Source organism: Hyla sarda, chromosome 3 (genome assembly GCF_029499605.1).
Source record: "Hyla sarda isolate aHylSar1 chromosome 3, aHylSar1.hap1, whole genome shotgun sequence".
Lineage (NCBI taxonomy): Eukaryota > Metazoa > Chordata > Amphibia > Anura > Hylidae > Hyla > Hyla sarda.
Genome location: NC_079191.1, coordinates 73,680,653 through 73,708,490, shown reverse-complemented (window position 1 = coordinate 73,708,490; position 27,838 = coordinate 73,680,653). Strand labels below are relative to the sequence as shown.

The 27,838-nt window shown below is 45.0% G+C and overlaps 2 protein-coding genes across 6 annotated transcripts in view; one reads left to right on the top strand and one right to left on the bottom strand.

Annotated features, from left to right (window-relative positions):
* Positions 1–27,838, top strand: part of FAM228B (family with sequence similarity 228 member B) — an 88,684-nt gene that overhangs the window by 24,291 nt on the left and 36,555 nt on the right. Inside the window, exon 1 of one of the 3 annotated variants that reach the window (XM_056564342.1) lies at positions 27,610–27,732. The exons of the other annotated variants lie outside the window; for them this stretch is intronic. The gene's annotated coding sequence lies outside the window, so the exon portion shown is untranslated. Of the gene's footprint in view, positions 1–27,609; positions 27,733–27,838 lie in introns of those variants that run through there. 3 annotated transcript variants of the gene reach the window in all.
* On the bottom strand, positions 99–27,618 carry PFN4 (profilin family member 4). Of its 3 annotated transcripts, none has more exons than XM_056564346.1 (5): positions 27,480–27,618; positions 25,897–26,015; positions 5,317–5,451; positions 4,470–4,575; positions 99–677 (listed from the first exon to the last, which is right to left on the bottom strand). In XM_056564346.1, the coding sequence occupies exons 2-5, from the start codon at positions 26,008–26,010 to the stop codon at positions 649–651; spliced, it is 384 nt and encodes a 127-aa protein (XP_056420321.1). In that variant the 5' UTR covers positions 26,011–26,015; positions 27,480–27,618; the 3' UTR covers positions 99–648. The 3 variants fall into 3 exon arrangements, with proteins under 3 accessions (XP_056420321.1, XP_056420322.1, XP_056420323.1); XM_056564347.1 differs by having other exon boundaries at positions 25,897–26,012; positions 27,480–27,614; XM_056564348.1 differs by lacking the exon at positions 4,470–4,575.

Here is a 27,838-nt window from a genome sequence, read left to right as displayed (position 1 = left end):
AAAAACATAACTAAAAGTTTACAAGTTAAAGAAAAAAATGTTTCCCATCTATTACAAAAAAATTTGTAAACAAAAAAGTTCTATATAATATATTTTATTGATATTGGTATCAAATTATAACATTAGTAAAATGTAAATGATAAAAAAAACAGAAAGAAATTTTATTTAATTAAAAAGTTGTAAAAAAAAAGTTAAAGTTAAAGACCATGGCTCACCTCACAAAAATGTAAAACTTTGGTACAAGTTGAAACATGCCCTTATTTGGCTATGTCAACAGAACAATAAAGTTATGGTTTTGGAAGACAAAACCTTAATAGTATGAAGATTTGCGCTCATACACGAAATCCTCCCAAAATTAATAACGTGACAGCAATAAACAGACACAGTGATGAATATAGCCTGAGAATGACATACATTACTGAAAGCAAAGGTTCACATACTTTTTATGATAAAGACATTTAATGCAGAAGAAAAAAAAGAAAAAAGCTTCTCAAACTTTCTAGCACCATCTTTGGTGAATTGTTTTATAGCCAAGAATCATGAAAAAAGACAAAAATAATTTCTTAAGGATATGAATTTCTGCCTCTCACATGATGTCCAGCAGTGTATCTGCACTTGTATCTCCACAATAATGTCTGTTGTCTGCAGTCATATTTCCTTCTCACGGAAATAACATCCTAAACAACAACAAAAAATACCATAAAATAAATGACTATACACACGAATATACCTTGTTATATAATGCACAAAGCACTGATTTATGGCCAAGAATGCACTTAGCTGTTTATAGCTTCATGAAAAGAATCAGCATACTATACAGAAGACGTATAAAAGATCTCTCCTGCGCTCATTGTTACCATCTAATGAGTAAAAGCTAACATATCTATATATATATATATATATATATATATATACATATATATATATATATATATATATATATATATATATAGACGTATATTGTCTGTATTGCACATACGGGGGAGTGGCTACCTCCATGTTGGCCTTGCACCCCACCCACCTCTATCAGGTGTGTATATAAGGTGGCTTGGATGTTCCAGACCCTGCCATGCTTACTGAATTGTTCACACAGAGGCATATTCACAGTGTAGGGTCCGTCCCAATGAGGCCACCTTATCGCGGTGGGACGGTCCAAGCTATTTGACCGCCAGCGGAGACAAATTTGCGAGCTAAGTGCCTCACTATTTCATAGTTTCACATTTGCATCTATTACACCATAGCTGTATAGCTCTTCATGTTTTAACTGCATATTCATGTTCTATCTATATCTTTGTGCTGGCAGTGTGCTGCTGCATTCTTCTGTTGCTATATATATATATATATATATATATATATATATGTATATGATCACAAGAACAGTGGGGGAAGGAAGTGACAACTACTATGAGGGTATTTCTGATTTAGAAAAAAAATTATTCTTAGTGTTCATGCCTATATAGTTATTTTACTTAAAAGCGTACTCCGCTGGAAAAAAATTTTTTTAAATCAACTGGTGGCAGAAGGTTAAACAGATTTGTAAATGACTTCTATTAAAAAATCTTAATCCTTCCAGTACTTATCAGCTGCTGTTATGATCCACAGGAAGTTCTTTTCTTTTGAAATTTCCTTTCTGTCTGACCACAGTGCTCTCTGCTGACACCTCTGTCTATGTCAGGAACTGTCCAGAGTAGGAGAAAATCCCCATACTAAACCTCTACTGCTCTGGACAGTTCATGAGACAGACAGAGGTGTCAGCAGAGAGCACTGTGGTCAGACAGAAAGGAAATGAAAAAAGAAAATAATTTTCTCTGGGTCATACAGCAACTGCTAAGTACTGGAAGATTTTTAAATAGAAGTAATTTACAAATCTATTAAACTTTCTGGTATCAGTTGATAAAAAAAATGTTTTCCAGTGGTGTACCACTTTGAAAATAAATGAAACGTCTATACTACACTGCTCAAAAAAATAAAGGGAACACTAAGATAACACATCCTAGATCTGAATGAATTAACTAATCGTATGAAATACTTTCGTCTTTACATAGCTGAATGTGCTGACAACACAATCACACAAAAATGATCAATGGAAATCAAATTTATCAACCCATGGAGGTCTGGATATGGAGTCACACTCAAAATCAAAGTGGAAAACCACACTACAGGCTGATCCAACTTTGATGTAATGTCCTTAAAACAAGTCAAAATGAGGCTCGGTAGTGTGTGTGGCCCCCACGTGCCCGTATGACCTCCCTACAACGCCTGGGCATGCTCCTGATGAGGTGGTGGATGGTCTCCTGAAGGATGTCCTCCCAGACCTGGACTAAAGCATCCGCCAACTCCTGGACAGTCTGTGGTGCAACATGGCATTGGTAGATGGAGCGAGACATGATGTCCCAGATCTGCTCAATCAGATTCAGGTCTGGGGAACGGGCGGGCCAGTCCATAGCATCAATGCCTTCCTCTTGCAGGAACTGCTGACACACTCCAGCCACTCCAGCCACACTCCAGCCACAGTCTAGCATTGTCTTGCATTAGGAGGAACCCAGGGCCAACCGCACCAGCATATGGTCTCACAAGGGGTCTGAGGATCTCATCTCGGTACCTAATGGCAGTTAGGCTACCTCTGGCAAGCACATGGAGGGCTGTACAGCCCCCCCAAAGAAATGCCACCCCAAACTATTACTGACCCACTGCCAAACCGGTCATTCTGGAGGATGTTGCAGGCAGCAGAACATTCTCCACGGCGTCTCCAGACTCTGTCACGTCTGTCATATGTGCTCAGTGTGAACCTGCTTTCATCTGTGAAGAGCACAGGGTGCCAGTGTCGAATTTGCCAATCTTGGTGTTCTCTGGCAAATGCCAAATGTCCTGCATGGTTTTGGGCTGTAAGCACAACCCCCACCTGTGGATGTCAGGCCCTCATACCACCCTCATGGAGTCTGTTTCTGACTGTTTGAGTGGACACATGCATATTTGTGGCCTGCTGGAAGTCATTTTGAAGGGCTCTGGCAGTGCTCCTCTTGCACAAAAGGCGGAGGTAGCGGTACTGCTGCTGGGTTTTTGCCCTCCTACGGCCTCCTCCATGTCTCCTGATGTACTGGCCTGTCTCCTGGTAGCGCCTCCATGCTCTGGACACTACGCTGACAGACACAGCATAACCTTCTTGCCACAGCTTGCATTGATGTGCCATCCTGGATGAGCTGTACTACCTGAGCCACTTGTGTGGGTTGTAGACTCCGTCTTATGCTACCACTAGAGTGAAAGCACTGCCAGCATTCAAAAGTGACCAAAACATCAGCCAGGAAGCATAGGAACAGAGAAGTGGTCTGTGGTCACCACCTGCAGAACCACTCCTTTATTGGGGGTGTCTTGCTAATTGCCTATAACTTCCACCTGTTGTCTATTGATTGTCAATCAGTGTTGCTTCCTGAGTGGACAGTGTGAGTTCACAGAAGTGTGATTGACTTGGAGTTACATTGTGTTGTTTAACCCCTTAAGGACGCAGGGTTTTTCAGTTTTTTTGCATTTTCGTTTTTTCCTCCTTACCATTTCAAAATCATAACCCTTTCAATTTCCCACCTAAAAATCCATATTATAGCTTATTTTTTGCATCACCAATTCTACTTTGCAGTGACATTAGTCATTTTGCCCAAAAATCCATGGCAAAACAGAAAAAAAAATAATTGTGCGACAAAATCGAAGAAAAAACTTAATTTTGTAACTTTTGGGGGCTTCCGTTTCTACGCAGTGCATATGTCAGTAAAAATGACACCTTATCATTATTCTGTAGGTCCATAAGGTTAAAATGATACCCTACTTATATAGGTTGGATTTTGTTGTACTTCAGGAAAAAATCATAACTACATGCAGGAAAATTTATACGTTTAAAATTGTCATTTTCTGACCCCTATAACTTTTTTATTTTTCCACGTACAGCTGTTGCGTGTGCGTCAGCACGCTTCATCAGACCCAGGGTCTGACGAAGTGTGCTGACGCACACGCAACAGCTGTAACCCAGTTCATGGCTGAATAGCTGCGTCCCTAGAAGATCGTCCGTGTATACCCTCTGTTCCTGCACCGATGAAAATAAATAAATTACGATACTGCATCCCGGTGAGTGACGTCCTTCATTCCTACTCACACTGTATGATACCAAGCCTTATATCTATGGCACTTGGAACCTGAAGGATAGAAGTACACGCCAGCACAAGGGAAACTGCACACTTTCACCACAGTACAATATTACTATTATAATACTGCCCTCTATTTACAATAATATAACTTCTATAATACTGCCCCACATACAACAATATAACATTAATACTGCTCTTTGTACAGAAATATAACTACTATAATAATTAACAGAGATGAACACATAGAAGATTTCTTTTCCACTTCATATAGTTGTCATATCTTAAGTTATTGATCTTTATAATGGGTAACAAAAAGGTTAACAAGTGAAAACCTACCAAGCTTCTCAGTTGCCTCCACACACACACTAGGGTACATGCCATCACGGTATGTAGCAAGGAGGATATTGGCCTTGGTTTTTATCATTATGACTCCATCATTATCCTGTACAAACAAATTTAGAAAATCTCTGTCCGGTGATACTAATAATGCTGTATCAAGCAAGACTTTGAAAGCATCTGACCCGGCAGATGACTAAATGGGGTTCTCCAGGATAACCTAAATTAAGATGCCAGAGCTATGTATGTGCCATATACCATCGTACTGATATAAGTTGCCCATATGCTGGTCTTCAGGATTGTGGCTGGGCGGACATGGTGTGTTTACATGGACTCATTGTAGGACTCATCATGTCTGTTCTATATAGATGGGGCACATCCACAAAGAGTCCAATGTATAGAAGACTGATTCACCCTACCAATAACATTTGTTCAATATAATGGCAGTGACACTAGTAAAGGACATAGGTATAGTTGTTAAAAACAATGCTCAAGGTGAATATGGCAAAAAAAAACTCTGTAAATATATTGATCATCTATAAAATTACACATTTCTATAAATGGTTTATAAGTTCATTTAATATTATGCTCCAATTTTTAGAGCTGTTATGGAATGACATAACACAATGCCGGTGGTTTGCAGTCACCATTAGGGGCATCTACTCGCTAACAACATAGAAATTTAGATAGCTCCTATTGAACTTAATAAAATCAGTATACATTTGTATGCAAAGCACCCCCCCTATAGGTGGCTGTAGGAAGAAAGAATTCTATCTTCACCTCTATGTGCTAACAAGTGCCCCCTAAATGTCTATAGCAGACCCCAGGAGATCTTGTAGCTACTCACACATTTTGCATAGATGGAATTTTTATCAGCACGAATACACTTGTAATTCTTCTCTCGAAAATGTAACCCTTCTCTTCTAAGGGCTGCAGGGTTCTTAAATGCATCGATAATCCCATTGACTTGTTGGGGCTGTAGCTGCAATCAGAATACAGAACAAACTGCAATGAAACCAGGAGTTATAATACAAACAGTGCTGTGAAAAAGTTTTTGCCCCTTCTGATTTCTTATTTTTCTGCACATTTGTCACATTTTAATGTTTCAGATGAGGAAACAAATGCCCCTTTCAGGTAATAATTTCATTTATTATGGGAAAAAAATCAAACTCTTCATGGACCTATGTAAAAAAAAAACACCCCCTTGAGATAAAAGGTACATTTCACTAACCACACCTAGGCCCCATTACTGATCACTTACATTGGACCTGTCTGAAAGTGGAGTAGGCCAAAAGTTCTCAAAACAGCAAGACCTCATGCCACGATCTAAATCAATTCAGGAACAGATGAGAAACAAAGTAATTGATCAGCAATTGATCAGCAATCAGTCTGGAAAGGGTGACAGCCATTTATAACGCTTTGGGACCCACAGTGAGAGCCATTATCTACAATGGAGGACATTTTCAACAATGGTGAACCTTCCCTGAAGTGTCCAGCCTACCAAAATGACCCCAAGAGCAGAGTGGAGAGTCATCCAAAAGGTCACTAAAGAATTCACAACAGCATCTAAAGAACTGTAGGCCTCACTTGCCTCAGCTAAGGTCAGTGTTCATGGCTCAACCATAAGAAAGCTGTGCTGTGTTAGTGAAATAATACTGCTATTCAGTATGACATGCAAATCACAGGCATCGCTATTAGAATCACTGCCGCACAGCAGCACAATGACAGAGTCTGGTAATTGGAATGAGCAAACTTTAAATCTTTTTTTGAGGACGCTTTGGAGGGCAAGTCTGGTGCCAGCAGCCATGGTAATTCCAGCTCCAACTGCTAGAGGGAGGTTGTGTGTTAATAAGAGCTCCAGACTTCCAGGAACCAGGCCAGAGCCAGCAGAGTTTCCACCAAGCCTCTTCCCAGGAGCATGGCAGCCTCCTGGGAAGGGCCTCCTGCAAGGAGTCCAGGGAGTCCCGGGCCTCCACTTCCTGTTCTAGGCTGGCAGGGGGTGGAGAGCAGCCTGCTACAGCCAACATTCTGGCCGGTGGGAGAAGATCAAGCAGAGTCCGTAGCAATACGGGCTCTGCTTCCCAGGCGACGGCAAAGAAAAAGACAAGCAAGAAAAGTGTGGCTGATGTGGAGATATGGGGGAAGAGAGGGCCCAGGGAATCAACAGACACCTTCTGTTCCCGTATGACAGCGAAGTTCAAGGAATACGAAACCTGCAGTAAAGAGCTTCATGCAGTGAGGGAAGACCTGAAGTTGGTAAGGAACCTCCATAACACTGGTTCCAAAAAGAAGAGGCTGGAACTTAAAATACGCAGGCTTTAAAACTAGGAATTAAAAAGCTGGAGGAGAGGAGGCAAGAGCTGGTGGAAGGCAGTGGTATCTTTCGGGCGAAGCTGCTAAACGATGACAGATTCACCGCCATGAAAACCCCAGGTAAGAAGGTTGTGGTGGTGGAGGATGATGGGGAGAGCAGTGGCGGTGAAGATGAAGTGCTATCGGTGAAGGAGCAGGTAAAGGCTATGGAAGATAGTCATGGCAGAAAAGATGGTGAAGTGGCTGGGGGCGGTGAGGGGGTGCAAAAGCTAGTACAGTGGCTGGCAATAGTGTGGTTGCTGGTGTCTGTGTCACCCCCATCCCTGCTCCACCCCCCCCCCCGCCCCCCTGAGAAGATAATGGCAGTAAAGGGGGAGAAGGTGGTGAATTGGCTGGGGGTAGTAAGGGGGGTTCAGCGGTGACTGTTAATGCTGTACCTGTTGTTGCCTGTGTCACCCCCACTCCCAGTTTTCCCCTCAGCGAGGATCACCTGGAAGCAGCCTTCCTCCTCCTCGGATTATAGTGAGTAAGGCTGGCAAGACCGGCTGAAACGCGTTACTGTTATCCTGTCATGACGTGGTGGAAATAAAGAATCAGCTTTTATTTGCACAAGTTTCTGCGTTAGACCTTCATTCTTATAATGAATATGAGTCGGAGGGTAGCAGCGGTTTCCTGGAGGGTGGGGTGCTCCAGGCCATCATCATGCAGGAGTGCACATGAGGAGTGCTAGTGCAGTGAACGAGAGGGGTGTTTGTGATGCCACCAGCATGAAAATGGTTAGCAAGGTTTCTAATGTGTGTGCAGGTCTGGAGTCTGGTCTGACTGTAGCTGATTTTCCCCCCAACAGTGCCTCCGACTCCAGGAACCCCTGTTGTTTGGCTCCAGACTTCCCACTTCTGCCACCATGCTGACTCCCAACCATGCTACCACCTTGCTGGCTCTGCTGCTGCCTCACGGGCAACCTGCAACCCTCTTCTCCTGATGATGATGAAGCCCCTTCTGCACCCGGCTCCCAAGTGCGATCAGCTTCATCATCATCAAGTTGTCTGCACGTCACTGATGTCCTCCTCAGGTTCCTCAACAGTGTCATCTGCAGGAGCCTGAACGCTCGTAACACCACCTCCCACACCACTCTCCTCATCACTACTTGCCCACCTAGCAGAGTAATCGGCGGATGTCTCCTCCAATTCTTGGCTGGGTAGTAGCTGCTGACTGTCCTCTAGATCGTCCTCACTAAATAGTGGAGCTGAACCCACAGCATACGATACTTCTGTGGTGGAGGGAACAGCATAGGATAGAGGGAATTGGAGGACAGGAAATTCTCCCTGGCCATGCCAACTGAGAATTGTGTCTGAGGAACCCACTGACTGTTGATTGGGGGTATCAGATGTCCCTTGTGATGAAGTGTATGACCATGTTAACCAATTGATGACAACAGATGGGTTTCTAGTCGAGACACGACCGCTAGCTTATACCGGGAGCTCAGGCCTCTCGCTGCGACTTCTGCTGCCACTCGCTCCAAGTCTGCTGCGACCTCTGCCTGCGCCTGATGAATTTAAGCCTCTACCACTCCTCTGTGCACGTCCTGGCACTTCTCTGCCTGACATACATATACACCAGCTGAGTGCGTATGTGTTACACTTATGAGAGGAGGACTATACGCTCCACTACGCGGACCAGGGGTTTTTCAGTTTTTGCACTTTCATTTTTTTCCTCAGCACCTTCTAAAAATCACGGCGCTTTCAATTTTGCACCTACAGACTCATATGAGGGCTTATTTTTTGCACCACCAATTGGACTTTATGGAATTTATGGCAAACACAGAATTTTTTTTTTCGGAGCTTCCGATTCTACGCAGTGCACTTTTCAGTAAAAATGACACCATATTTGTATTCTGTAGGTCCATAGGGTTACAAGGATACCCAATTTATATAGGTTTTCTTTATTTTACAAATATTACAACTACATGCACCAAAATTAGTATGTTTAAAATTGTCCTTTTCTGACCCCTATAACTTTTTTATTTTTCCGTATACGGGATGGTATGAGGGCTCAATTTTTGCACTGTGATCTAAAGTTTTTATCAGTACCATAATTGTTTTCATCTGACTTTTTGATCACTTTTTATAAATTTTTTTAGGGTATACAAAGTGACCAAAAATACGCAATTTTGGACTTTGGAATTTTTTACGTGTACGCCATTGACCGTGTGGCTTAATTAACGTTAGATTTTTATAGTTCTGACATTTACGCACGCGGCGATACCACATATGTTTTTTTTAATTAAGTTTATATATTTTTATATGGAATTTGGGAAAAGGGGGACATTTAGGAGGAGTCATATGATTCCTCATACATATCAATGTGGTTCCTGACAGTATTTATCATTCTCAGCGCAGCAGCCGACACAGGAGAAGAGGTAAGCCCTTCGGCTACCTCAGAAGTGGAATTTCCCCCTGCGATCCCGCTGAGGGGGGCGAACTACCCTACTGGACCACCAGGGAGCAGTTAAAGGTACCTTTTAGATGCAGCTGTCAGCTTTGACAATGGCGATCTAAAGGGTTAATAGCCGGCCGCGGCGATCACTGCATGTCGGCTATTAATGTCAACCCCCAGCAACAGGAATCAGCTGAGGGCCGGCCGGTATGGCGCGGGCTCGAGTCAGGAGCCCGCGCCATACCTGCTTAATGGCACATGGACGTGTATACACGTCTATGGTCGTTAAAGGGTTAAAACTGTATTTGGCTTCAAAAGCAGGTGTGTAATTTTGGCTGGCCTTTCAGAGTAACTAGGCCTTTATGACTTTAACAGGAACAAAAATCGTACACCACGTAGGTGTACATACAGTCTACACTTATGTGTAGCTTTGGCTGGCCTTTCACAGTAACTAGGACCAAATTAGTTTAACCCCTTAACGACGTAGGACGTATATTTACGTCCTGCGCCGCCTCCAGCGATATGAAGCGGTGGGGCGCTGCGACCCTGCATCACATCGCGTTGGTCCCGGCGCTCATCAACGGCCGGGACCGCGGCTAATACCACACATCACCGATCGCGGCAATGTGCGGTATTAACCCTTTAGACCGCCGCTTCTAAAGTGAAAGTATCCCGGCTAGTCAGTCGGTGAAATCGCGGCATCCCGAACAGCTTACAGGACACCGGGAGGGCCCTTACCTGCCTCCTTGGTGTCCGATCGACGAATGACTGCTTCGTGCCTGAGATCCAGGCAGGAGCAGTCAAGCACCAATAACGCTGATCACAGGCGTGTTAATACATGCCAGTGATCAGCATAGGAGATCAGTGTGTGCAGTGTTATAGGTCCCTATGGGACCTATAACACTGCAAAAAAAAAGTGTTAATAAAGGTAATTTAACCCCTTCCCTAATAAAAGTTTGAATCACCCCCCTTTTCCCATAAAAAAAACATAAAACAGTGTAAATAAAAATAAACATATGTGGTATCGCCGCGTGCGTAAAAGTCCGAACTATAAAAATATATTGTTAATTAGACCGCATAGTCAATGGGGTACACGTAAAAAAATTACAAAGTCCAAAAAAGCGTATTTTGGTCACTTTTTATACCATTAAAAATGAATAAAAAGTGATCAAAAAGTCCGATCAAAACAAAAATTGTACAGATAAAAACTTCAGATCACGGCGCAAAAAATGAGTCCTCATACCGACCTGTGCTTGGAAAAATAAAAAAGTTATAGGGGTCACATCAAAACTGCATTTTGTGTTTACTTGAGTTTTCTTTGTGTAATGTTAAATTTGTTTGCTGATGAAACATTTAAAAGTGACAAATTTACAAAAACAAATAAAAAAAATTGAAAAGAGCCATTACTTTTTCACAGCATGGTATGCAGAACATAGACAAGACAGTTACATTAAGAAGTGGACACATGTTTAAAGTCTATGGACACCTTTAAATTCATTTTTTTAATTCTTGTTTTTCCCTTTTATGGTACAAAACTTTTTTCCCATAAATCTTTATTAAAAAGGATTTTTTTTCTAGAGCCTTCTGCAGCATCCTATTTACAGTAAAATCCTTCACACTGTTTCAGATGGGTCCCAGTTTCAGTCTCCAAAGGTTATAAATCAGCGAAGAAGAAAGTTTAGGTAAGAAGAGGGACTAGAGGGGTAAAATGAAGAGACAAAAAGAAGAGGAGCGCGATCCTAGTGTATTATCAAAAACATTAAAAGCAGAGTTTTCAACACATATGTGCTCACCAGAGTTGGTTATGCTCAGAGCATAACATCTACAACAGCGCATCAATAGTGGGTCAGCAGCCCAGGAGAACCCGATCATCCAAGGAGGTCGTCAGGCAGTAGTAAAATAGACAATTAAAAAGGAAGAAATTTTCTCCAAAGCCAGGCGCTTCTCCCAATAAAAAGTTATCTTTATTCCGTCAGGAAAGACATAAAAAGTTGGTATAAAAAGCACTTTCAACGCGTTTCTAGCTTGGTCTGAGTTTTTCATCAAGACGTGCATGTTAAAAGGAGTAAAGACACACATATAAATAGCAGCTCCAGTGATTGCACTGGCTGGGAATTTTGCCCGGTAATTGGTACACCCAAAAACCCGGCTTCACTGCAGGGTGTTCCAAGATGGCTATCTGAGAACATCCTTTTTCCAATGTATTAAAACTTTACATTAATTACAATAAAATGCAAGAATAACAATGAAACAATAATAAAAACCCATCTCAGAAGAAATGTGTAGGTAATAGGGTTAAAGTGAGCTCTGCTTAGTCCGTCAGTAACCCTTTCCTAGAAATACTAGTTGTTGTATCGCGGTCCCATGTCCTGCGGACCAGCTGACAGCGCATAGCGGAGATAGTGAATGAAGTAGCAGTGTGGTTCGCAGTGAGTATAAGCCTCTTCTGACTCATCTGTTAGGTGCAGAGCATTGCACCCCATGGTTGTTGCATTATATGTGGAGGTTACTGATTCCAATTTTTCCGCTGTAGATGTGCAGAATTGCAGGGGAATAGAGTTCAAGCGAGCGCTACTCAGCGATCGTTATCTGTCTATCCCCTTACTTAGAGATATTATTAATTACATTGTGGCAGCAAGTCCTGCAGACAGGCTGACAGCGTCTAGCAGAATTGGATGAGCGGTTCACAGTGGATAGAAACCTCTACTACCTGACCTAATAGGTGCAGGAGGTTGTCCCCCATAACAGTAAGATTGGCTAAAGTTATGCCTGGTTCCAATATTCGCTGTAGAATGACGAAGTTCAGTGTCCTCTGTAGTGGGCTGACAATAGACCTCAGTATAAGAGTATATAAGCGCATTCCTCGCAAGTTGTCAGATAATCCTAGTTTAAGAGCGAGGTGTACGCATTTATAATCTGCATACCCTATAATTAAAGTACGGTGTTTTGGACCACAAGTGGGTCTTTTTGTTTCATTATCCGAAGTTGCCAGGTGCAGGGTAGCGTAAAAGAGGTAAGATAGTTATGTGCACATATATTACCTCGGTATGCAGTTTGATACATAAATAGAGGTAATTCTTAGTAGATGGAACATGACATTTAAGGAATATAAATGGAATATAATAAAGTGCACTGTTGTTGCTTGTAAGTTAAGATGTATATGTCTTGTGTTCTATAAAAATTGGCCATGAGGGGGCAGTATAATGCTGCATATGAGTTGTGTTAATCTCATAGAAATAATAATGACATGAAGTCAGTGTAAAATATCTGGCTGATATGCGGACTGGATGAAAAATAAAGAGGGTAAGTAGAGCAGAAATTATACTTAATATAATGTCAAGGATAATATTGACAATGGGAGTAAAATCAATGATGATATCATTGTTGATAGTCCTAGCTAGTGCTGAACAATTAGGATGGAAGAATTGTCCTGCTGTGGATATAGAATGCTGACGGAGCACAGGGGTGTGGGACAGGGGCGGACACAGACAACAGAGGGCCCCTGTGCAAAGAATGTGCCTGGGCCCCCCCCCCCCCCCCAAAAAAAAAGTAATATGCCATAAAATTGCACTGCAACTCACATTAATCTGCATTAGATAGGCAGCAGTTCCCCCACATTAGGTAGCATAGATTCCCCACATTAGGTAGCATAGTTTCCCCACATTATGTAGTATATATTCCCCACATTAGGTAGCATTGCATAGTTTCCCCACATTAGGTAACGTAGCATAATTTCCCCACATTAGGTAGCGTAGCATATATTCCCCACATTAGGTAGCGCAGCATATATTCCCCACATTAGGTAGCGTAGCATAGATTCCCTACATTAGGTAGCGTAGCCCCACATTAGGTAGCGTAGCATAGCATATATTCCCCACATTAGGTAGCATGGCATAGATTCCCCATATTAGGTAGCGTAGCATATATTCCCCACATTAGGTAGTGTAGCAAAGATTCCCCACATTAGGTAGCATAGCATATATTCCCCACATTAGGTAGCATAGATTCCCCACATTAGGTAGCATAGCATATATTCCCCACATTAGGTAGCATAGCATATATTCCCCACATTAGGTAGCATAGATTCCCCACATAAGGTAGCGTAGCATAACCCCAACAAACAAACACACACCCACTCTCACTCACCCACACACTCTTACCTGGCCTGCACTACTTACATTTGCCCATGGTGACTTCCTGGCAGAGGTGCGCGCTATAAGTGACATCATCGCACGCTCTGCGCTGGACGTCAGCGTCCAGGTGCTTGCGATGACGTCACTCACTGCACGCACCTCAGCCAGGAAGTCCCCATGGGCAGATGTAAGTAGCAGTTTAGTGACTGGGCAAGACTGGTTTCCCTGTCATATGTGCACTGGCAGGGCTGCCATCAGAAATTTCGGGGCCCCTTACACAACTCAAGGCCTGAGACCCCCACCGATCACCTCGGTTGAAGTGGTTCTCCAGCTGTTGGAAAGCTAAAACTCCCATCATGTCTGGAGAGCCTCAGGCAATGGGAGTTGTAGTTTTGTAACAGCTGAAGAGACACAGATTGGACACAGTTTTACCCATCATCACTGCAGAACTTACAAGTGACTACAGCTCTGATGGGACAGTCATAAGAACACACAATGATGTCAGTGACCTGAGTGACGTCTTCTTTTCTTCTTCATCTCGTCCAGAGACCAGGTCTTCCCCCAGCTCCATCTTCTCTGCAGAGTCTGACATGCAGACATCATTGGCTCCTCACTGTCAGCAGATCCTCATCCTCTGCATGAAGACAGTAATCATTATAACCTTGCCAGAAAGTGTAACCTAAATAAAATACTGCCCCACACTGTACCCTGAATATAATACTGCTATACACTGTACCCACTAAATATAATACTGCCACACACTGTACCCTGAATATAATCCTGCCACACACTGTACCCTGAATATAATACTGCCACACACTGTACCATGAATAGCATACTGCCATACACTGTACCCACTAAATATAATACTGCTATTCACTGTACCCACTAAATATAATACTGCCCCACACAGTACCCTAAATAAAATACTGTCACACACTGTACCCTAAATAAAATACTGCCCCACACTGTACCCTAAATATAATATTGACAGACACTGTAACCTGAATACAATACTGCTGTACACTGTACCCACTAAATATAATACTGCTATACACTGTATCCACTAAATATAATCCTGCTACACACTGTAACCTGAATATAATACTGCCACACACTGTACTCCGAATATAATACTGCCACACATTGTACCCACTAAATATAATACTGCCACACACTGTACCCTGAATATAATACTGCTCATACACTGTACCCTGAATATAATAATACTATACACTGTACCCTGAATATAATACTGCTACACACTGTGCCCACTAAATATAATCCTGCCACACACCGTACCCTGAATATAATAATGCTATACACTGTAACCTGAGTATAATACTGCTATACACTGTACCCACTAAATATAATCCTGCCACACACTGTACCCTGAATATAATACTGCTATACACTGTACCCACTAAATATAATCCTGCCACACACTATACCCACTAAATATAATACCTCTTATCCTCTGTGTCCTCATCACCCCCATAACCCCTGCCAAACCTCTCCTCAACACTACTATAACCACCCCCGCACCTCTCCTCATCACTACTATAACCCCCCCACACCTCTCCTCATCACTACTCTAACCCCCCCACACCTCTCCTCATCACTACTATAACCCCTGCCCCTCTCCTCATCACTGCTATAACCCCCCCGCACCTCTCCTCATCACTACTATAACCCCCCCACACACCTCTTCTCATCACTACTATAACCCCCCCCCCACACACCTCTCCTCATCACTACTATAACCCCCCCACACACCTCTCCTCATCACTACTATAACCCCCCCACACACCTCTCCTCATCACTACTATAACCCCCCCACACACCTCTCCTCATCACTACTATAACCCCCGCACCTCTCCTCATCACTATTATAACCCCCGCACCTCTCTTTATCACTACTATAACCCCCGCACCTCTCCTCATCACTATTATAATGCCCCCTGCATCTCTCACCACCCCCATAACACCCCCCTGCACCTCTCTTCACCCCATAACACCCTCCTGCACCTCTTATCACCCCCATAACCCCCCCCCCTGCACCTCTCATCACCCCATAACACCCCCCCCTCATCACCCCCATAACACCCCCTGCATCTCTCATCACCCCCATAACCCCCCTGCATCTCTCATCACCCCCATAACCCCCCTGCACCTCTCATCACCCCCATAACCTCCCCATGCACCTTTCATCCCCCCATAACACCCCCTGCACCTCTCATCCCCCCCATAACACCCCCCTGCACATCTCATAACCCCCATAACACCCCCCTGCACCTCTCATTACCCCCATAACCCCCTGCACCTCTCATCACCCCCATAACCTCCCCATGCACCTTTCATCCCCCCATAACACCCCCCTGCACCTCTCATCACCCCCATAACCTCCCCATGCACCTTTCATCCCCCCATAACACCCCCCTGCACCTCTCATCCCCCCATAACACCCCCTGCACCTCTCATTACCCCCATAACCCCCCCTCTCATCACCCCTATAACACCCCAAGCACCAGTTCCCCTGCACCTCTCATCACCATTGTAGTCTGCAAACAACATAGCCCCCATCCAACACCCCCCCCCCACCCCCCCCCCACACACACACACACCCCCACACACACACACACCCCCCGTTCACTCACCCTGCCGGGGTTCGGTGCAGCTGCTGCTCCTGTCAGAGTGTCACTGCATGGGGAGGATCCGTCGGGAGGCTGCTGGACTGGAGATCGCGCCGGGACAGGTCAGGTGACTGGAGTAGACGTGCGTGCCTGCGCGGGGGACGTCGACTCCCATCAGCCCCTGGCCTGTCCGGCCCTGCCGTACTTCTTAAGGGGCCCGTGCCCTAGAAAGAGCGGGCCTCATAGTCCTGCGGGGCCCCCAGACTATGAGGCCCGGTCATAGTTCTGACAGGTACCCAGCCAGGAGTCAGTGAGTGACAGTCGCAGTCACTCACTGACTAGCCGGGAAAAAAGTACAGGGACGTCCGGGCCTCCCTGAAGCTCCGGGCCCCATACAAGTGTATGGGTTTACCCCCTGATGGCGGCCCTGTGCACTGGGTCCGATGGTAGGACCGGCCCAGCGTGTGAGGGCGGGCCCCCTCCCACGCTGGGCCCCTGTGCAGCTGAACCGGCTGCACAGGCGATATGTCCGCCCCTGGACTGTGGGAATATGACCTTGAAGGGTAGATGATGGTTTCTGTAATCTCGTTTAAACCAGCCGGGGACAGTGTTCCCCTTTTGTAAATCCAAAAGACCTCCCTTTTTTGGAGCAATTCAAATCTGTTGGTAACCGTATCTGGAATGTGATCAATTGGGGTTACTGTAAAAGGTCGATGTGTGTCCGGATGTTTATTAGAACAAAGCCTTGAGAACCCATGTAACTGAAAGTGGTTTCTAATATTTTGACGATGCTTGTTGATTCTGCATCTAAGGCCATGGACAGTTCTACCCGCATATTGTTTGCCACAACAACAATCTAAAAGGTAGATAACATATGATGTCTCACAGGTTAGATGATGTTTGATAGGGTGAGCGTTCCCATTGGTTCGAGATGTGACAGATGTTACTCCGTGGCTTATCTCATGGTAACATTGGCAACGAGTCTTGCCACATCTAAAGCTCCCTTTTCTGGTTCCGGTGGTAATTGTCACGATTCGGCTGGCAGGAGGTGGATCCTCTGTGCCAGAGAGGGATTGGCGTGGACCGTGCTAGTGGACCGGTTCTAAGTTACTACTGGTATTCACCAGAGCCCGCCGCAAAGCGGGATGGTCTTGCAGCGGCGGTAGTAACCAGGTCGTATCCACTAGCAACGGCTCAACCTCTCTGACTGCTGAAGATAGGCGCGGTACAAGGGAGTAGACAAGAGCAAGGTCGGACGTAGCAGAAGGTCGGGGCAGGCAGCAAGGATCGTAGTCAGGGGCAACGGCAGGAGGTCTGGAACACAGGCTAGGAACACACAAGGAAACGCTTTCACTGGCACAATGGCAACAAGATCCGGCGAGGGAGTGCAGGGGAAGTGAGGTATACATAGGGAGTGCACAGGTGAACACACTAATTAGAACAACTGCGCCAATCAGTGGCGCAGTGGCCCTTTAAATCGCAGAGACCCGGCGCGCGCGCGCCCTAGGGAGCAGGGCCGCGCGCGCCGGGACAGGACCGACGGAGAGCGAGTCAGGTACGGGAGCCGGGGTGCGCATCGCGAGCGGGCGCCACCCGCATCGCGAATCGCATCCCGGCTGGAGGCGGTATCGCAGCGCACCCGGTCAGTGGATCTGACCGGGGTGCTGCAGTAGCGAGGATGTTGCGAGCGCTCCGGGGAGGAGCGGGGACCCGGAGCGCTCGGCGTAACAGTACCCCCCCCTTGGGTCTCCCCCTCTTCTTGGAGCCTGAGAACCTGAGGACCAGACTTTTGTCTAGGATGTTGTCCTCAGGTTCCCAGGATCTCTCTTCAGGACCACAGCCCTCCCAATCAACCCAAAAAATTTTTTTCCCTCTGACCGTCTTGGAGGCCAGTATCTCCTTCACGGAGAAGATGTCAGAAGAACCGGAAACAGGAGTGGGAGAAACAAGTTTGGGAGAGAAACGGTTGATGATGAGTGGTTTAAGAAGAGAGACATGAAAGGCATTAGGAATACGAAGAGAAGGAGGAAGAAGAAGTTTGTAAGAGACAGGATTAATTTGGCACAAGATTTTGAAAGGACCAAGATAGCGTGGTCCCAGTTTGTAGCTGGGGACACGGAAGCGGACATATTTAGCGGAGAGCCATACCTTGTCTCCGGGAGAAAAAATGGGGGGAGCTCTTCTTTTCTTATCGGCAAACTTTTTCATGCGAGATGAAGCCTGTAAAAGAGAATTTTGGGTCTCTTTCCATATGGTGGAAAGATCACGAGTCACTTCATCCACAGCGGGCAAACCAGAGGGCAAGGGAGTAGGGAGGGGGGGAAGAGGGTGACGGCCGTACACCACGAAAAATGGGGATTTAGAAGAAGATTCAGAGACTCTGAAGTTGTACGAGAATTCGGCCCATGGTAGAAGATCTGCCCAGTCATCCTGGCGGGAGGAAACAAAATGCCGTAAATAGTCACCCAGGACCTGGTTAATTCTTTCTACTTGCCCATTGGATTGAGGATGATAAGCAGAAGAGAAGTTTAATTTAATCTTGAGTTGTTTACAGAGAGCCCTCCAGAATTTTGACACGAATTGGACGCCTCTATCCGAGGTGATCTGCGTGGGCAAACCGTGAAGACGAAAAATGTGTACAAAAAATTGTTTTGCCAACTGAGGCGCTGAAGGAAGACCAGGAAGAGGAATAAAATGTGCCATCTTGGAAAATCGATCAACGACCACCCAAACAACAGTGTTGCCACGGGATGGGGGTAAGTCTGTAATAAAATCCATACCAATCAGAGACCAAGGCTGTTCGGGGACAGGCAGAGGATGAAGGAGACCAGCAGGCTTCTGGCGAGGAGTCTTATCCCGGGCACAGACAGTACAGGCCCGCACAAAATCAACAACATCCGTCTCCAGAGTCGGCCACCAATAGAAGCGAGAGATGAGTTGCAAGGACTTTTTGATGCCCGCATGGCCAGCGAGGTGGGAGGAGTGACCCCATTTGAGAATCCCGAGATGTTGGCGTGGAGAAACGAAGGTCTTCCCTGGAGGAGTTTGCCTGATGGAGGCTGGAGAAGTGGAGATCAGACAGTCAGGAGGAATGATGTGTTGCGGAGAGACCTCTACTTCCGAGGCATCCGAGGAACGAGAGAGAGCATCGGCCCTAATGTTCTTGTCGGCAGGGCGAAAATGAATTTCAAAGTTAAAACGGGCAAAGAACAAAGACCACCTGGCCTGGCGAGGATTCAGCCGTTGGGCAGACTGGAGATAGGAGAGATTCTTGTGGTCGGTGTAAATGATAACTGGAAATTTTGATCCCTCCAGCAGATGCCTCCATTCCTCAAGTGCCAATTTAATGGCCAGTAGTTCTCGATCCCCGATGGAGTAGTTCCTCTCCGCCGGAGAGAAGGTCCTAGAAAAAAAAACACAAGTCACAGCATGCCCGGAAGAATTTTTTTGTAGGAGGACAGCTCCAGCTCCCACTGAGGAGGCATCTACCTCCAATAGGAAGGGTTTAGATGGGTCAGGTCTGGAGAGCACGGGAGCAGAAGAAAAGGCAGACTTGAGCCGTTTAAATGCGTCTTCCGCTTGAGGAGACCAGGACTTAGGATTGGCATTCTTCTTGGTTAAAGCCACGATAGGAGCCACAATAGTGGAAAAATGAGGAATAAATTGTCTGTAATAATTGGCGAACCCCAAAAAACGTTGGATAGCACGGAGTCCGGAGGGGCGTGGCCAATCTAAGACGGCAGAGAGTTTATCTGGGTCCATTTGTAGTCCCTGGCCAGAGACCAAGTATCCTAGGAAAGGAAGAGATTGACATTCAAACAGACATTTCTCCATTTTGGCATAAAGTTGATTGTCTCGAAGTCTCTGAAGAACCATGCGGACATGCTGGCGGTGTTCCTCTAAGTTGGCAGAAAAAATCAGAATATCGTCCAGATACACAACAACACAGGAATATAAGAGATCACGAAAAATTTCATTAACAAAGTCTTGGAAGACGGCAGGGGCGTTGCACAGGCCAAAGGGCATGACCAGATACTCAAAGTGTCCATCTCTAGTGTTAAATGCAGTTTTCCATTCGTCCCCCTCCCTGATGCGGATGAGATTATAAGCACCTCTTAAGTCCAGTTTGGTAAAGATGTGGGCACCTTGAAGACGATCAAAGAGTTCTGAGATAAGAGGTAGGGGGTAGCGGTTCTTTACCGTGATTTTATTAAGTCCGCGGTAATCAATGCAAGGACGTAGGGAGCCATCTTTTTTGGACACAAAGAAAAATCCAGCTCGGGCAGGAGAGGAGGATTTGCGGATAAACCCCTTTTTTAAATTTTCCTGGATGTATTCAGACATAGCAAGAGTCTCTGGGGCGGACAGAGGATAAATTCTGCCCCGGGGTGGAGTAGTGCCCGGGAGGAGGCCAATAGGACAGTCACAAGGCCGGTGAGGAGGTAAAGTCTCAGCTTGTTTTTTGCAAAATACGTCAGCATAGTCCATATAAGCCTTAGGGAGACCGGTTACAGGGGGAACCACAGGGTCACGGCAGGGAGTACTGGGAACCAGTTTAAGACAGTCCTTGAAACAAGAAGTACCCCAGCTCTTGATCTCTCCTGTGGACCAATCAAGGGTTGGGGAATGGCGTTGAAGCCACGGTAGTCCAAGGAGAATTTCGGAAGTGCGGTACAGTCCAATCTTTCATTGTTAACACAATTGATGTAGAGGGGTCTGGCGAGACTGGTCACCGGGATGTTGAACCTGTTGATGAGAGAGGCCAAAATAAAATTTCCTGCAGATCCGGAATCCAAGAAGGCCATAGTAGAGAAGAAGAAGGTAGAGGCAGATATCCGCACAGGCACAGTAAGGCGTGGAGAAGCAGAGTTGACATCAAGAACTGTCTCACCTTTGTGCGGAGTCAGCGTACGTCTTTCCAGGCGGGGAGGACGGACAGGACAATCCTTCAGGAAGTGTTCGGTACCGGCACAGTACAGGCAAAGATTCTCCATGCGGCGTCGTGTCCTCTCTTGAGGTGTCAAGCGAGACCGGTCAACTTGCATAGCCTCCACGGCGGGAGGCACAGGAACGGATTGCAGAGGACCAGAGGAGAGAGGAGCCGGGGAGAAAAAACGCCTCGTGCGAACAAAGTCCATATCCTGGCGGAGCTCCTGACGCCTTTCGGAAAAACGCATGTCAATGCGAGTGGCTAGATGAATGGGTTCATGCAGGTTAGCAGGAATTTCTCGTGCGGCCAGAACATCTTTAATGTTGCTGGATAGGCCTTTTTTAAAGGTCGCGCAGAGGGCCTCATTATTCCAGGATAATTCGGAAGCAAGAGTACGGAATTGAATGGCGTACTCGCCAACGGAAGAATTACCCTGGACCAGGTTCAGCAGGGCAGTCTCAGCAGAAGAGGCTCGGGCAGGTTCCTCAAAGACACTTCGAATTTCCGAGAAGAAGGACTGTACAGAGGCAGTGACGGGGTCATTGCGGTCCCAGAGCGGTGTGGCCCATGACAGAGCTTTCCCAGACAGAAGGCTGACTACGAAAGCCACCTTAGACCTTTCAGTAGGGAACTGGTCCGACATCATCTCCAAGTGCAGGGAACATTGTGAAAGAAAGCCACGGCAAAACTTAGAGTCCCCATCAAATTTATCCGGCAAGGATAGTCGTAGGCCGGAAGCGGCCACTCGCTGCGGAGGAGGTGCAGGAGCTGGCGGAGGAGATGATTGCTGAAGCTGTGGTAGTAGCTGCTGTAGCATCACGGTCAGTTGAGACAGCTGGTGGCCTTGTTGCGCTATCTGTTGCGACTGCTGGGCGACCACCGTGGTGAGGTCGGCGACAACTGGCAGTGGAACTTCAGCGGGATCCATGGCCGGATCTACTGTCACGATTCGGCTGGCAGGAGGTGGATCCTCTGTGCCAGAGAGGGATTGGCGTGGACCGTGCTAGTGGACTGGTTCTAAGTTACTACTGGTATTCACCAGAGCCCGCCGCAAAGCGGAATGGTCTTGCAGCGGCGGTAGTAACCAGGTCGTATCCACTAGCAACGGCTCAACCTCTCTGACTGCTGAAGATAGGCGCGGTACAAGGGAGTAGACAAGAGCAAGGTCGGACGTAGCAGAAGGTCGGGGCAGGCAGCAAGGATCGTAGTCAGGGGCAACGGCAGGAGGTCTGGAACACAGGCTAGGAACACACAAGGAAACGCTTTCACTGGCACAATGGCAACAAGATCCGGCGAGGGAGTGCAGGGGAAGTGAGGTATACATAGGGAGTGCACAGGTGAACACACTAATTAGAACAACTGCGCCAATCAGTGGCGCAGTGGCCCTTTAAATCGCAGAGACCCGGCGCGCGCGCGCCCTAGGGAGCGGGGCCGCGCGCGCCGGGACAGGACCGACGGAGAGCGAGTCAGGTACGGGAGCCGGGGTGCGCATCGCGAGCGGGCGCCACCCGCATCGCGAATCGCATCCCGGCTGGAGGCGGTATCGCAGCGCACCCGGTCAGTGGATCTGACCTGGGCGCTGCAGTAGCGAGGATGTTGCGAGCGCTCCGGGGAGGAGCGGGGACCCGGAGCGCTCGGCGTAACAGTAATTTTATGTTTATGCTGTTTTATCTGGCTCGATGCTAACAAGTTTTTTAATGTGGGGGCTCTTCTGAACCAAGGGCGCTACTGGAAGTGTCTCCTTAAGAAATGGATCCATTTTTAGGATGTACCAGTTATTTCTCAAAATGCTTTTGATGTCACTTGCTGATTTATTGTACACAGTGATGAAGTTACATTGATCCTTGAATTTTTTTGGTGAAGGCTTCTTAAGTGGAATCAGACATTCAGCTTGCGTGTGGTTTGTTGCTCTTCGGTATGCATGTGTGACCAAGCTGTTAGGAAACCATTTAGCGTAAAACCGTTTTTTTTATTTTAGACGCTTGTTGCACAAATGTATATTTATAAATTTTCGGGATGAAGTAGAAATAAGGTTTCCCAGGAAAAAAAGGGGATGAGACATTTTTGCTCATCTTTATTTAAAATCTGAGCCTCTACGGCAGTACTGATGAAGTTATTTAATGCCTTCCCAATTTCTGGAAAAGGGTCTCCTCAGATCTGTTTATAAAATTGAGTGTCAGAGAGGATGTTGTTGGCCTCATCTTCATAATATTGATAGTCCATAACAACTAGGCCACCTCCCTTATCTGCAGCTCTAAACACTAGCTCATGTTTGTTCTTTAGCTCCTCCAGTGCCAATTTTTCCTTCTTTGAAAGATTAGGACGTGACCCTTTTCTTCTTTTCCTGGCAAGCTGTTCCAATTGTGTCTGGACCAATTCATGAAAGATATTAATATGGTGGCCTTGAGACTGAACAGGGTAGAAAGTGGATGGGTTTTTTACCGATTGATGTCATAGACTCATTGCTAGTTTCTTGTTCTGGTGTCACAGGAGTGCTGGTATTCACATCTCCAGGGATGTCCTTACATTTAATAATATTAAAATGGCGTTTCAAAGTGAGCTTCCTAATATACTTATGTAAATCTAGGAATAATTGGAATGAATCTGGAGTCTAAGTGGGGTAGAACGAGAGGCCCTTCTTAAGTACTGAAACCTCATGGGGATTCAATTTGTATTGGGAGATATTGAAGATTTTGATGGTTGATTTATTGTTGGATGGATTTTTTCTTTGTTCTTTGTTCTTTTTATTTCCTCCTCGTTTCCCTCGTTTTCTTCTCGTTAGACACATAGACAGATAACGATCGCTGAGTAGCGCTCGCTTGAACTCTATTGCCCTGCAATTCTGCACATCTACAGCGGAAAAATTGGAATCAGTAACTTCCTCAAATAATGCAACAACCATGGGGTGCAATGCTCTGCACCTAACAGATGAGTCAGAAAAGGCTTATACTCACTGCAAACCACACTGCAACTTCATTTACTATCTCCGCTATGCGCTGTCAGCTGGTCCGCAGGACATGGGACCTAACGGACTAAGCAGAGCTCACTTTAACCCTATTACCTATAGTTTCACACATTTCTTCTGAGATGGGTTTTTATTGTTTCATTGTTATTCTTGCACTTTATTGCAATTAATGTCAAGTTTGAATACATTGGAAAAAGTAATGTTTTTTTTTTATGTGTGATACAGGATGTTCTCGGATAGCCATCTTGGAACACCCTGTAGTGAAGCCGGATTTTTGGGTGTACCAATTACTGGGCAAAATTCCCAGCCAGTGCAATCACTGGAGCTGCTATTTATATGTGTGTCTTTACTCCTTTTAACATGCACGTCTTGATAAAGAGCTCAGTCCGAGGTAGAAACGCGTTGAAAGTGCTTTTTATACCAACTTTTTATGTCTTTCCTGACGGAATAAAGATAACTTTTTATTAGGAGAAGCGCCTGGCTTTGGAGAAAATGTCTTCCTTTTTAATTGTCTATTTTACTAGGGGGGTAAAATGTCTCCTTGAGGAGAGTGCCAAAAAGGCACGCAGAGTCTTACAGGTCATGCAAGTTCCACTGGGAAAGTTAGCTTCCTTAGGGTACGTTCACACTGCGGAATCTCTGCTTGCAGAATTTCTGGGAGTGGAGATTCCATCTGGCGGCCGCCAGCGAAATACTTCTGCGGTAGGACTGCGCGGCACTGCACCGTCACCACTGACAGCTATGCACTGCTCGCGGACTTCCGCGCAAAGAATGAACATGTTCTTTCTTTGTGCGGAACAATTCCAGTGGTGGAATTGTCCGCCGCTGAAATTCCTCAGTGTGAACGGGTCTTGGGGAAGACCCATTCACATTGATGTAAATGTTCACTGCGCGGAACTCAGCGGGAATTACGCAGTGTGAACGTACCCTTATAAGTCAGAGCTTGGGCCATTTTAAGAGCATTAATAGGTGACTGTAGATTGGCCATTCCAGAAACTCCTCCACAAGTAGGAGTTACTTACTGACAGTTTCTAGATACACTCTCCCATGTCCAAGACATGTGGATTTATAGGTTATCTGACAGTTTGGGGAATCAGTCAGATGGGGGTGAACTAAACTTTAACAACAGGAATGAATATCAGGTGATGGGCGCGATTACACAGTTAAGGGATGTGAATGTTTTTACATTCAGGAGCATGTGTGCCTAATACACACCCCTGACTGTATAACCCCGCCCATCACCCCATTATTAAAATTAAGTTCACACCCATCTGACTGATTCCCTGAATTCTCAGACAAACTATAAACCCTAACTTCTCAGGAACAGAAGGACATTTCAAGAATCTATTAGGTGTGTGATCAGGGCAGCCTAAGCTATTTGATGATAATGCAATCTATTTTTTTGGAGTTTGGCCACAGATCCTCTTTAAAGGACCCTGCATGGACTTGCAGGGATGCTACCTTCAATAGGTGGCACCAGAAAGTGAAGTAGAAGAGGAGAGATAAGGAGACAGCCTATGGCTGGGTTCACACGTAGTATTAAGTCAATATTCTGATCTGTATTTTTCTACAAACCAGGAGTGCATCCGACACAGAGAAAAACTATATTGGAAGGATTAGCACTTTCTGTGTTTTGGGTTCGCTCTTGGCTTTAGCTCAAACTACAAAGCAAAATGGCATGTTTAGATTAAATTGGGAGAGATTGATGTTGGCTGAAAAAACGTTTGTCAGACAGTTATGGAATGTGTAGCGCTGCCTTTAGTTTGTCAAAAACAGTCTGATGAATTTCACAGTAAAATGCACTGAGAAACTAAGATACATTTTTAATAAAGACCTATTAAGAAAATGCTTTTGTACCATAATAAGTATGAAACAAGAATAAAAAATGTATTCAAAGGTATCTATATAATTTAAATATTAATTCTTAATATTCACCACTACTGGGTAGGTCTACTGTCACAAAATTAGAACTTCAGCAATCATAATCCCACCCATATGATGACATGGCTGTCCTTACATGGTATCCTGGTGACGTCAAGGCGATGGCTTCTTTTACTTTGATGAGGGCCGCGCTCTCCACATGCTGAGTCTTTATTAGGGCATCGTACAACAGGTTCTGAATCTGGTTCATTGCTACTGTATTAAAAAAAGCAAAAAAGATATATATATATATATATATATATATATATATATATTTTTTTTTTTTTTAAGTAGTAAAATAAAATAAAACAAAAATCCATATTGACCAAGAGAATAGTTTTTACAGTAAAGTGCACAGCATAATAAACAAAACCCCTCGAAGCTGAAAATGTTAGTTTTTTTGTCAATATCAACGCATAATTTTTGGGGGGAGTTTTGTTAGACAAAGTACAATTTGTCCCCCATAAATTAAGCCCTCATATGGCCCTGTAAGTGGAAAATTGAAAAAGTTCTGGAGTTTAACTCCAAGGACTTAGTGCACCAGGACGTACATGTACGTCCTGCATCCCGCTGCAGCTATGAAGCGAGTGCAGAAGCTGCGCTCGCATCATAGACTGGGGGTCGCGGCAGCTATCAGCAGCCAGGGACCTGCCGGTAATGCCGAACCTTAGCGATCGCACTGATGTCCGTCATTAACCCCTCAGATGGCGTGATCAACATTAATCACAGCATCTGCAGCAATGCGGTGGTTCCAGTGGCTAATCTGATCACCAAAGGCATGGCCCCAGAGATCAGCTAAGATGGCGGACGGAGGTCTCCTTACCTGCCTCCTGCCATCATCATGTGGTCTTCTTCTCTGGTCTCCCTCCGAACAGACCAGAGAAGTAGATTGCAGATAACACTGATCAGAGCTATGGCTATGCATAGCACAGATCAGTATTAGCAATCTCATGATTGCAATAAATAGTCCCCTCTGTGAACTGTAAAAGTGTAAAAAAAAAAAAAAGTTTTAATAAGTGAATAAGTCCCTCCCCAATAAAAAATATAATTCCCTTCTTTTCCCATTTTACAAAAATAAAAAGTAAAAAATAATTAAATTAATTCAACATACTTGGTATCGATGCATGTGGAAGTGTCCAATCTATTAAAATATTATGTTAATGATCCTGTACGGTGAACGGCGTAAACGTATAAATATTCCAAAGTCCAAAAATATCGATTTTTTTAAATCACATTATAGATCCGGGAAAAAAAAATGTAATAAAAAACTATCAAAAAGAGCCATAAAAACAAAAATGGTACCAATAAAAAAAATACTGATCACAGCGCAAAAAATGAGCCCCCATAAAAAGTTATAGGGGTTAGAAAAGGACAATAATGTTCAATAAAGTTTTGACTTCTTATTAAAGTGGTACAATAATAGAAAATCTATATAAATTGGGTTCAATGTAATTTTTATCATATAATGCACTAGGTAAAAACAAAACCCTCCAAAAGTTGCAAAATTGCGGATTTCTTTTCAGTTTTCCCTGCTTTTCTTTTTGGTTAGTCGTACATGTTAAAAACGAAAACTCAAAAATGATAATTTACTCAAGGCCAAAATGGGCTGTGTCCTTAAGGGGTTAATATACTAATAAATAACGCACAACTATAAGTAGTCATAACAAAATAGCAGCTCACCTCTCTATTCCGCTCCCCTGCACCTCATTCACACACTACATCGCATGCGGATCTGCAGAAGACGTGGCTACCCCTCACGACACTCCCGATTGGCCGGCCAAGTTCCGTTTAACCCCGCCCCCAACTCTTTTCTCGCAACCGATTGGTTCTTACTCCTACCACTCATTCACCCCGGCCGGGTAGAGACTGCAACAGTAACAACGCGTCGTTATGGCAACCACCGCATCGCGTTCAATCGAGGCGGAGTGATACGGTAAGTTGTAGTATAGTTCCTTAAAAGTGGTTGCAACTTTAATAAAAGGCATGTGCATTACGTTTTTGATTATATGTAAATAAATAAAATAAACATAATAACTCAA

What these genes read in the sequence shown, in the direction of transcription:
- PFN4 (XM_056564346.1), bottom strand. Translation starts at nt 26,010, where the DNA reads ATGAACCAGATTCAGAACCTGTTGTACGATGCCCTAATAAAGACTCAG. An exon ending in TGACGTCACCAGGATACCAT is followed by an intron (nt 5,452 to 25,896) that starts GTAAGGACAGCC and finishes TTCTGATTGCAG; the next exon opens with CTACAGCCCCAACAAGTCAA. An exon ending in GGAGGCAACTGAGAAGCTTG is followed by an intron (nt 678 to 4,469) that starts GTAGGTTTTCAC and finishes GTTGTTGTTTAG; the next exon opens with GATGTTATTTCCGTGAGAAG.